Here is a 12,220-nt window from a genome sequence, read left to right on the forward strand (position 1 = left end):
CACCGTTGAGAGCAATAAAACCTCATGTGATTAACTCCTGTAGTGGTCTCTTCCCTGATGAAGTTCCCCAATTAACTGTAGATGGGAAGAACAAACATGTTGGGTTTATACATTAAATGTTGAAGGTGATAGGTGCAAAGTAGTAGTATATATGACCAAGATATTTCTGATGATTCTATAAAGAGGAAAGGTGATAATACCGTGTTAGTTTTTTGTAAGGTTCAAATTAGTGAATATTTTGTATTCTATGGGAGAAAATGAATTTGATATGTATGGGGATTGTTGGAATAAAAAGAATCTATATTGTGAGAGTTTTTATGTATCGTGATGTATTTTATGGGTGTATCTTCAAAAGATCAACTTATGATGCCCAGATGTGTAATGGGTTTGCAATATTTAAATATTAATGCATTTTTATTGTAAAATAAATAATAATAATGAGGTTTTAGAACCATTCTGTACCATTAGGAGTATTCATTGCTTGTGTTAAGAACAGGTCCTTGTGAACATATTGTTTAGACCTATGGGTGGCCTGATCCTCTATTAACCCTAGGGTCTCGCCATTACTATTTGAAAATGTGGCCCACTTTGTTTTTGGTGTCCCAGTCCGACCCTGATCTGGTTTATTACTCATTTATTTTTTGAAGGGGCAGCAGACACCCAACCACCACAGGACGGCTCCTTCCACTGTCCTGCCTCTGTATGGTGCAGCATCCCATTTCTCTTGCTGTGGAGAAACAGTAAGACTTTCCATACATCAGTCATGGCCGCCCTAATGCATCAACGCTGAGGAGCGGTATGTTCGGACACTGGTGTCGTCACATCATTAATGTAATGTGATGTGGTGTGCCTTTTGCGAATTCCCCCGGTGCAGGCTTGCCACTGAAATAAGCCATTTGCAATGCAGTACAGGACAAATGTGAATTCATGTGGTCGTAAAAAAATAGAAATTATGGTTGAATAAGTATCCGCATCCTCCCCGTGGCTGGAGAATCTAAATCCATATGCAACTGACCAAGAGTTTGTGTTAACCTTAAGCATGAAAAGCATTACACGTGCGTGCTTCAAGTCAGAGACACAACATAAATTGTTAAACTACAAGTTCTAATTTTTACGTTACTTTATTATTGAATATTATAGGAAATAACATGCATACATTGAGAAAAAAGAAACAAATGTAGAACTGTACATTTTGCGTCTATTATAGACAGTGCTGTTCCTTTATAAAATCTTGACCACATAGGAAATATGATCCAGTGGAATCAGTGAAATCAGTCTTTCCGGCTTTCCACCGCTTCATTATTGGTTGTGTTCTGGAATATAAACGAGATATGTTCTTTGCTTTCTTCGAGGTAGGGATCTGAAAAATCCAGAAAATCTCCACAAAAGTGTTTCCACTGCATTAAATCAGACATTGACAAATGTTTTTGAGAGCCGACCTTTTCCAGCTTTGGACCAAGCTGACAGCTTCTCTGCAGAAGTGGCTTTTCCAACGAAAGTGCTGAAGGTAAATAAAAAGAACATGTTGCAATGAATACGGGTGTAGAGAGCAAGTATGGTGGCTTTGAAGAAGATTCAGACATTAATGGAAATACAGTAAGGCTCATTAAGCAGTGCCCTGTGTAAGTGACGTTTCTGAAAAGAAAACAAAAAGGTTACATACACATCCAGGCTAATTCTGAGGTAATGAGATTTTGTTACATGTGATACGCCCCTTTCGGGTTTCTTCATATTGGCTTGATGCATTGAATTTTATTTTTTTAACCGGTTTGTTGTGGGCCTACACAACACATGACACAGATGGAAATTTGTAACCCTACTTTATTCACAAGAAAACTGGAAGTACCTCTCAGAGAATCATCTAAGCTAACAGTGTCAGGATGGGTCAAATAATCAAAGGCCAGGGTTCCCACTAAGCCAAGTCTAAACTTCTGCAGAGAAGGAAAGTGTTGGCTATCTCCTCGATAACTCCTTTAGTTTAGGGCTCTTTAGTTTGCTCCCAAGCAAAAGGGAAGGGGGTTGGGAAAACACCTATGGAACCTAGGGGCTCTGGCTTTCCAACTATGCAAGGTGTTTCCTTCTGGGATTGATCAGAGTTAAAAGGGAGGTAGGCGTGGTCCAACGATAACATGACAGTGATCTGATTCTCTAATCCAGGTTCTCTAATCTCTGCACAGACTCAATGGTGTAAGGCCCAGCCATGTCTTTCTTTCTGTTACAGTCACAAAGATATAGTGCATAGCCGCTTCTCGGATCAAATTCACAGTCACAGATATGTACCAGCACGCATTGCTTTGCTCAGGTTACTGACAGAGGGGTTGTGATAAAGTTGCATTTTAGAAGGCATCTGGGCAGGGGATTCGTGGACTCTGAGGGCTTGGGACACCTGCAGACACTGTGAAGAGGTGGTAAAAGGCTGATCTTCCAGTCTCGCTCTCCTCTCCCCAACCTTCTATGCCAGGCAACCTCACAGGGTGAGAGATTCAGGGACACCAACCCAAGTATGGAAGCTTTGCTGGAAGCAAACAGCTCATTATCCAGCTTCATTCATTTAGCGCTGAACCACACTCGGATACAGCAACCGTGGGAGCTCTGCTTGCCACTACACAGCTGCAGACATGCAATAATAGAGTCTACGGGGTTTAGGGGCTATGTTGCCAACTGTGTTCCAACTACCACTACTGCAGAGGCAGTTCATGCACATAGTAATCGGTATGACAGGGTGACACCGGGGCACAGCCAGCATTTTTATACTGATCTTGCTTGGCAACATTATTCACCTGTAAACTCAAAGACCATCCCCTAAAGCTAGAGGCAGGATGCAGAGTTGCACCCTGCATAGTACTTTTGCGCATGGCGGACATAGGCTTTAAGCTTTTGTTCCGAATAAGGGGCAGCAAAAAAGTAGACACCACACTTAAACAAGGGGAAGGGGCACATGGAAGGAAGGTGGGGGGGAAAGAGTCCTGACTACTCTAATTCACCACAGGGGATAACACAAAAAAAACAATTGATCTCTCACATTAGACAATCGAGGTAGTGCACACCCCCATAAAAAGGGATACTTAAGAGCAGGAAGTGGCACACTTGGGTTGGCAGTCCAGGAAGAAGCTAAAATTGGTTAGAGAGGAAAACAGCACGGCCTGCTGAGGACTACTACACAGGTGCCGGAGGCAACTCATATCCCAGTAGGAAAATGATCAATAAGCCAGCACCAGAAAGGAGAAGCGGAAGACTGCTGAGGGTCAATCTCAGGAGGACGACCCAGACTGGTGTGACACAAAAGCTTCAGACTGACTAGAAGTTTGGCAAAGGGAAATAAATACTTGATGGCAACAGTGAAGGTAGTTTGCTAGCAGGGGGGACACAATTCCTGCTGGCAAGGTATCCCTTAAGGCAAGGAGGGTTAAGAGGTTCTTTCTGGCAGGCATCTGTGATACCAAGAAGCCTGTGCAATAAACCTGTGACACATTTCGGAACCAAGCAGTAACCACAAGGAAGAAAGAAACATTATGGGCACTACATCCCAGCGACTGTGATTTCAACAAAGAAGCGAGCAATGAACTATATCCCAGGGACTGGATTGCAGCAAGGGGGTGAGCAAGGTGTTATTTTGCCTGGGGACAGTGGGAGTTAATATGGGTATCCTAGAAAAGGAGGCTAGGTCATTGCAGAACAATAATACCCTTATATAGTTCTCTCACACGCAGACACTTTGCAATGCAGTTTTCTGTAATGGCTGCACTCTGAGTGGGACAGGTATGCCCAGACTTGGGTCCTGTGCCTGCTGGGCCTAGAGACCCAAGCTACACCTCGCTGATGAGGCCAAAACATGTCTGGGTTACTTGTGGTCTCGTGCAGAAGGGATGTGACCAAGCAGCTCAGGTTGCACTGTCCCTTTGAGGGTGGGACCAAGCCTAATTTGCATATGGTCTATCCCCTTTATGTAATGGCTTGTTAGGCAAGGAACGGTTGCATGGAGAGTTGCCCACAGCAATTGGCAAAAGCTTAAGATTAATTCTAAACCTTCCAGCCATCGCTTCTTACATGTAAAAGTATCAAACGGTCCTGTAGAACTGAACCAACATGGAGCTCGCCCCACCCAAAGAAGTTGCAACTTTTATAGCGGAAAACCACAAATTAACAGAACTATGCATAAAAAAGATTACAACATGAACCTGTACTCTCCATTGCTAACACCTATATACAATTCTAATGATCCCTATAGTCCATTACCCTATTGGTCACACATTATCTGAACACATTCCCCTAAACACATGACCTACTATATCGTCATCATGATCAAAGTGTAAATAGCGAGGCCAACTCTGCTTTGATAATACAATGGTCCTCTTCATTATACCAGACACTGTGGCACGCACAAACAGCTCTCTGACCTTGTAAATACTTTTATTGGCATCACCTCTGGTCCTTCTGTCCCAAGGAACAAGTTACTTACCTGTAACTGTTGTTCTCCAGCATGGGTCTGGCATGGATTCACATGCTCATGAATATTCCCCGTCGTCAGGCTGGGAATACTCGGTAAAGAAAAAATCAGTATCAGTTTTGTTTCTGATCTGTCTTTATTAGTAGTAACCAATCACTGGTCTCTGGGTCATACTGTCCCCAGCCAATGACTGCCCTCTCCCTAAGCCCCGCCCCTGGCAGCCATCCTCAGATTTGGTAGCACGTAAAGTGGCAGTATGACTAAGTGAAGAGCCTCAGAGGGGAAGGAGGGAGGGTTCGCATGTTAATCCATGCCAGACCCATTCTGGAGAACAACAGTTACAGGTAAGTAACTTGTTCCTTCTCCAGCATGGGGTCTGGCATGGATTCACATGTTCATGAATATAAGAATACATAGCAGTACACACACATGCACAACCACGGGAGGTGGCAAGGCTCAACATTAAGCATCTGTTACCTCCTCACCAGGCTCACCTTAAGCGAACAGATTGCGCAGCACTGCCTGGCCGACTCTGGACTCCTCCCTGGAATCCCTGTCGACGCAGTAGAATCACGTGAAGGTGTGCGTCGACCTCCACGTAGCAGCCCTGCAGATGTCCAGCAGGGGCACACCAGACAAGAACGCCGTGGTAGCAGCGATTGCTCTGTTCGAATGGGCTCTCGGACGGCCAGGCAACGGTCGGTTTGCCAACCGATGACAGTGAATGATGCAGCCTGAGAGCCATCTGGAAATGGAAGCCTTCGAGAGAGCCTTCCCTTGGTTCACAGGTCCAAAGTTCACAAACAGCTGTGATGTCTTCCGAAAACTCTTCGTCCGGTCCACGTAGAACTTCAGCGCTCTAGCTACATCCAGCGAGTGCAAAGTCCTCTCAGCCGGCGACAAAGGCGACGGGAAAAAGACTGGTAACACCAAGGGCTCTTTGAGATGGAAGTCCGACGGCACCTTGGGCATGAAGGAGGGGTGCGTCCTCAGCACTACCCTCGTCTTGTGGAAAGTCAAGTATGGAGGCTTGCAGGATAGAGCCCGAATCTCTCCCACGCGTCATGCAGAGGTGATGGCCACAAGGAACGCTGTCTTCCACGACAGGAACTTCAACAGAGCCGAATGCAAGGGCTCGAATGGCGGGCCCATGAGCCTGGTCAGCACCACGTTGAGCTCCCACGCCAGAGCTGGAGCCTTCACCGGCGGGAACGATCAACACAGTCCTTTCATAAATTCCTTCACCAGGCGATGAGACCACAGGGACGACCGTCCTGCAGTTCTGGTGTATCGGGAAATCGCTGCCAGATGTATCTTGATGGAAGCATGAGCTAGTCCAGCTTTGGCCAGCGACAGTAAGTATGGCAGTACTTGAGGGGCTGTAATCCTTAGAGGGTTAATCTTCTGTGCACAGCACCAGACAGAGAACCTCTTCCACTTGTGTCCATAGCACTTGAGAGTTGAGGATGCCCTGGCCTTTGCAAGAACCTCTCTGCAGTCAGTCGGCATATCGTACCCTCCAAACTCTAGTGCTGCAGGAGCCAGGCCTGCAAGTTCAGCGACTCCGGGTCGTGATGAAGAATGGCGCCTCCTTCTCTGGAGAGAAGATCTGCGTCCGTCGACAGTTTGACTGGTGGGGACGCTGACAAGTCCAGAAGGTCAGGGAACCATATCTGTCTCGGCCACCTCAGTGCGACTAGGATCATCCTGCACCGGGACCTCTTGAGTTGGTTGATGAGCCTGAGCGGCAACAGAGGGAACGCATACAGGAACAGGCCGTACCAGGGGAACGAGAAAGCATAGCCCATGCTCCTCGGCTGGGGGAACCTGCTGGCAAACCTCTGGCACTTGGAGTTCGTCGCCGTCGCAAACTGGATGATTTGGAGTTTGCCCCATCGCCGGAAGAGTTGATCCACTTGATCCTGGCGTAGTTCCCACTCGTGGCACGAGCGCAGCTCCCTGATGAGTGAGTCAGCGATGGTGTTTTTTTATCCCTGCTATATGAAAAGGTACCAGAAACATCCCCTGGGCAACGGCCCAGTGACACAGATCCTGGGCTTCCTTGGACAGGGCTGGGTATCTGGTTCCTCCCTGCTTCCGGATGTAGAACATCGTGGTAGTGTTGTCGGTGAAGATCCTAACCACCTTGCCCTTGAGGGACGGGAGGAATGACTTGAGGGCCAGAACATTGCTTGGCGGAATACTTCGTTGATCGAGATCTTGTCCTCGAAGCTGCCCGTCGCTTGCATCCAAAGGGTGTCGAGGAACTCCGGGAGGGGGCGCATCCGAAGCCTGCACAGGCGCACCAGATAGATGCAAGGGACTTGATGGACCTCACTCTGGCCACGTCCGTGGCCAGCAGACGCTGTACCTTGCCCAGGATGGCCTGCGTTCTTTCCTCCGACGGCGTGGCCAATCACGTTACTGTATCGAGCTTGGCTCCCAGAAACAGCGCGACCTGCGACGGAACCAGGTGGGATTTGGGGAAGTTGATGGAGAATCCCTGGTCTGTGAGCAGCCGGACGGTCTTCGCTGTGTGTTCGACGGCAAGTTCCCTTTTCCCTGCTCGTCCAGGTAGGGGTAGACGTGGATCCCCTGCAGGCGCAGCCGCGCCGCCACTGGTGCTAGGCACTTGGTGAACACCCTGGGCGCCAACTTCAATCCGAACGGGAGGGCCTTGAACTGGTAGTGCCGTCTTTGGACTACGAACCTGAGAAACTTTCGGTGTCCTTTTAGGATGGGGATGTGAAAGTACGCATCCTCCAAATCCAACGACGATAGGAAGTCGCCTTCCTCCAGCTGGCCCAGCATGTGCTGGAGGGTGACCATCCGGAACTTCTGTGCCTTGATGTATTTGTTTAGCCGACGCAAGTCCAGGATGGGACGCCAACCTCCTGTCTTCTTCCTGACGAGGAAGTATCTTGAGTATACTCCGGAGCCCCGGAGCCTCTTTGGGGCGAGCTCGATGGCTCCTTTCTTTTTTTTTTTTTAATAACACATTTTATTGGTGTTTTTAGGAAAAAACAAGGTTAAACAAATAAACAACGTAAACAATCAATACATGCGCATTGCCGGAGAGGGTTACTGGCTGTTTCAGATGTTGTACACATATGTTTGCAAAGGAAAAAAGGGGGGGGGGACAGCTTTAGTTGAGCCCGCAGGCAGCGTCCAGTTGTTTTATAATCCTCATTGGGCATCTTCCCATTTCCTCCACACTTTCAGGGCTTTTGCCGGGCATCCTCTGGCCGCGTATACTCTGTATTCCGTTGCGACACAGATATCCACATCCGTTCTCCATTGTTCATAGCTCGGTATTTGGTCCGAGCCCCATTTTTGAGCAATGTTCCTTTTCAAAAGTGCGGTGGTGGTGAACAAGAGCAGTTTTTCATATCTAGATAGGTCAATTTCATCATCTATCCCCAATAGTAGTAGCTTAGGGTTTCTGGGAACTGTTTTCCCCATAACTCTAGAGAGTTCCGCACAGCATGCCTCCCAAAGTGGTTGTATATGTGTGCAATCCCATATGATGTGGAAAAAGGTACCCTCTTCCGTTTTGCATCGCAGGCAGTTCGGATCATCTATTCTTCCCCATCTGTGTAGGGCCACCCTGGGATAGTATACTCTGTGTAATATCTTTAATTGAACCAATCTAAGCCTTGATGAAATCGCTATCTCCCTAGGGAACATCAATGTCATGACCCATTCCTCCGGCAGTATGGCCCCCACGTCCGATTCCCACTTGGTCCGCAGTGACAGTAGATCTGGTGTGCCAAAGGAACTTATGGCACTATATAGAACCGATGTCACTCTCCGGGTAATTGGTTCCGGGAGTAGATTTCTCTCAATGGGGGTGAAGTCCGGTAGGGGGCTCACTTCGGGGAGGATGTTTCGTAGTGCGTGTTGTAGTTGAGCATAGTGGTAATGTTCGGTTTGGGGAAGTCCAAGTCGGAGAGCCAGCTCTGCAAAAGGGACCATGGTGTTATCTTTCACAACGTCTCCCAAGATGGGCGGACCTTGCCGGGACCAGTTCGGCCACCTGGGGAGCGTGTATACACCTGGAAGGTTCTTGTTGTTCCACAGAGGTTGGGCCTGCGATAGTTTGTCGCCCCATCCCACGAACTTGTGTGCGTCTGTCCAGATTTGTGTTAGCTGTGCGCGCATGTTGGGAGTAGCCGCGCGGTCTCTTTTCTTATAAAGGTACAGCATGATGGGTTTTCCAGGAGTGTCCGACTCTAGAGATTTGTTGTGTGGTGCATCGGTGTCGCCGTGTAGTTGGTCATTCACTTTCATCAATTGACTGGCCCAATAGTATGTTTGCATTCGGGGTAGTCCTATTCCGCCCTCCCATATGGATCTTTGGAGTGTAGCTAGGGCTATGCGTGGATGACCGTTATTCCACAGCAGTCTGCGGAGTGTCTGGTCTATTTTCCTAAATATGTTTGAAGGGATGTGTAATGGGGCATTTTGTAATATGTAGAGTAGGCGGGGTAGGGTCATCATTTTGAAGAGTGCAGCTCTACCCAGTAGTGTCAGCGGGAGGGATGACCAGTGACGGGCATCCTCTGCAAATCTTGTCATGACTGGGTACAGGTTTCTGGGCACATAATCAGTCAGCTTATTTGTTATTAGAATACCTAGGTATTTGAATTGTTCCCTTTCTACCCGGTAGGGACATTGGGGCGGGATCGAGTCTCCCTCTTGTTTAAGTGGGAATAAGGTGGATTTGTCCCAGTTTACTTTCAGGCCACTGAAGGAGCCGTATTTCTGCAGTAAATCAGTCACTATGGGGCAGGATCTGACCGGGTCTTGTAAGTAAACCAATAAGTCGTCCGCGTATAGGGACACCTTATCTTCCCAGGCTTCAGACCATCTAAATCCCTTCCATGTTTCGTTTGTTCTTAACAGTATAGCGAGTGGTTCAATCGCTATTGCGAATATCATGGCCGACAGTGGGCATCCTTGTCTGGTTCCTGTGCCGATTTCAAAGGGGCCTGACACGTGACCATTCACTTTCGTGACTGCTAGCGGGGATTTGTACAATAATTTAACCCAGCTCATAAACTGGGGCCCGAATCCCATCCTTTGCATTATCTCCCAGATCGCATCCCACCTGATAGAGTCAAAGGCCTTCTCGAAGTCTACGGCCAACAGGGCCAACGGGTCTCGGATGGTGGTCGCATTCTCCATCGCCATGAATAATCGATGTATATTCATCCGCGTGGATCTCTGCGGCATAAAACCACACTGATCCGGGTGGATCAAGGAGGGTATAACTTGCTGCAATCTATTGGCTAAGGTTTTCGCTAAAATTTTGGTTTCTGTATTGATAAGGGAAATGGGCCTATACGAACTGCAGCACTCTGGGGGTTTGTCCGCTTTGGGTATGACCACTATGGTGGCCTGTCTCAGGTCTTGTGGGAGGGACCCTTTGTTTCGGGAGGTTTCATACATTTTCAGCAAGTGTGGTGTAATTACGCTCGTGCCTATTTTCTTCCATACCTCGACCGGAAGGCCGTTGGGTCCCGGGGCTTTCCCGGGTTGAAGGTCGGCTATGGCTGCAGACAATTCATTCTCCGATATGTCGGTTTCTAGCAGGGCTCTTTGTTCAGGTGTCAGGGAGGGAAGGGTGATTCCCGAGATGGGTGTAGTGTCAATGGGGGAGATTGGCGGTCCATAGAGTTCCTTGTAGTAGCTTGCGAACTCTTCCGCTATGTCACGGTCCGCTGTCACTAGTGTATTCCCCTGTGTTCTGATCGCTCTAACATGTCGGAGCCCCTCGTCACGCCTCTCCAGCCACGCCAACATTTTGCCTGCCTTATCCCCGGTTTCGTACACTCTGGTCCGCATCGCTGCGTGTGCCTGTTTGGCATTGTCCAGGGCGACGTTTTGAAACTGTTTTTGTGCTAGCTGTAATTCGCGATGGGATTCTGGGAGGTCTTGGGATAGATGAGCTACCTCTGCCTCTTGTACTCGCTTTTCGGCCGCCCGGATCGCCGCGGCGTGTTTTTTCCTATGGGCTGCGATCTGGGATATGAGTTCCCCTCTCAGTACGGGTTTGTATGCCTCCCACAATGTTACAGGGCTATCCACTGAGGTTGTGTTCAGTTCAAAGTATGATTCTGTTCCTTTTTTGATATGTTCGACTAGGTCGGGGAAGCCCAGATAATAATTGTTTAGCCTCCACGTGGGTGGGGGAATCGGCCTGTGTGTATTGAGCACCATTACGAGCGGGGAGTGGTCCGATATACCTCTGGGTAGGAGGTGTGCATCGGTTGCTAGATGTAATTCGGAGATCGGGAGAAAAAAGTAATCAAGTCTAGATAATGAGGCGTGTGCTCCGGAGAGGAAAGAGTATTCTCTCGTGCCAGGATGCAAATGTCTCCACACATCTTTCAGGCCTATTGCGTCGGCGAACGTGGCTAGTTTGGTATGCGTAGCTGGATTTCTCGAGCGGATGTGTGTTCGGTCAAGTTCTGGGTGCATGACCTCGTTGAAATCTCCCCCCACCACCATCAAGCTCGAGGAGTCCGCCGCCAACATTGGCGTTATATCTTCAAGTAGTGCAGTGAGTAAGGTAGGTGGTGCATATACGGCTAGCATGGATATAGGCCGCTCCCAAAGAGTCGCGGTTATGTGAACGAATCTACCTCCTGGGTCCTGTGTGACGGATGAGAGGGTCAGTGGAAGTCGTTTGTGCACGAGGATCAGCACCCCCCTAGCTCCCATGGAGAAACCTGAGTGTATCGCGATGCGGTAATTAGTTCGCTTGAAGAGGTTGCAGTTTGTGCCCGCCAGGTGCGTTTCGGTTAGGAAGGCTACATCGGGCGTATAACGGTTCAAATATTGGAGTACAAGGCGTCTCTTGATACTGCTGCCTAGCCCATTCACATTCCAGGTCATTATCTTAATAGACCTGTTCTTGCTTTCAGCGGTGTGGTCAGTCATGGTGGTCGGGAATCGGACATGCCGGGTAATGTTGTGTGTATCTCCGGGCATTGCCCCTTATCCGCCCCCCTGGAACCCGACCCCAGCCTATTGCGCGCATTGATCTTAGAGCAGCAAACCAAACAAATAAACTCTGTCCTAAACACAAACTCCCTCGTACCCTCCCCATACTCCACCCCAACTGGAAGTACCTGTCGCCCCAACATTAGGCCGAGCCTGACAAGGGTCTGCTCGGACCGAACAAACAATCAATACATTCGATATAACTTCTTTGCGATTCTGTCGCCGTTGCTCGGCGCTGGTCCTATTACCTTTGTTGAGGGGGGGGGCCCCCGCTCGAGCCGCCATTTCTTCAATGTGGGGGGGGGGAAAAGCTCTGACAGTGCATTGCTATCAGCATGTGTCCGCACACTTCAGTCGGCTTCTCTTGGTGGTAGTCCATCCTGGCCTTGTAGTGGTTGTGCATTCGGGGATCTGTCCGGGCGCGGTCTATTTCGTTCACGTTCCCTTCTATTTGTGGGGCCCCAATCTCCCTCCAGGTTATTTTCTGCCCAATTCCATGCATCCTTTGGGTCATTAAAGTGCACGGTTGTGCCATTATGGTAAATTTTCAGCTGTGCCGGGAACAGGAGACCATATTTGATGTTTTGGGTCTGTAGCTTCTTCTTAAGCTGGTCAAATGATTGGCGTGCTCTTTGTACTTCCCGTGTGAAATCCGGGAAGAAAGCGATTTTCGCGCCGTTGTAGGTCGTGGCTCCCTTGGATCTGGCCATTTGCAGTATCGCGTCGCGATCTCTGTAATTTAGGATTTTGGCAATCACAGTGCGG

The 12,220-nt window shown here is 48.7% G+C and overlaps 1 protein-coding gene across 3 annotated transcripts in view; it reads right to left on the bottom strand.

Moving 5' to 3' along the window:
* Nucleotides 1-1,102: 1,102 nt before the first annotated feature.
* Nucleotides 1,103-12,220, bottom strand: part of RAD54B (RAD54 homolog B) — a 1,336,679-nt gene continuing 1,325,561 nt past the window's right edge. For all 3 annotated transcript variants that reach the window (XM_069621363.1, XM_069621365.1, XM_069621364.1), the window contains one exon: nt 1,103-1,501. In XM_069621363.1, coding sequence (XP_069477464.1) covers nt 1,272-1,501 — 230 coding nt within the window. In that variant the 3' untranslated portion in view covers nt 1,103-1,271. The remainder of the gene's footprint in view (nt 1,502-12,220) is intronic.

Source organism: Ambystoma mexicanum, chromosome 5q, assembly GCF_040938575.1.
Source record: "Ambystoma mexicanum isolate Mex_15411 chromosome 5q, UKY_AmexF1_1, whole genome shotgun sequence".
NCBI lineage: Eukaryota > Metazoa > Chordata > Amphibia > Caudata > Ambystomatidae > Ambystoma > Ambystoma mexicanum.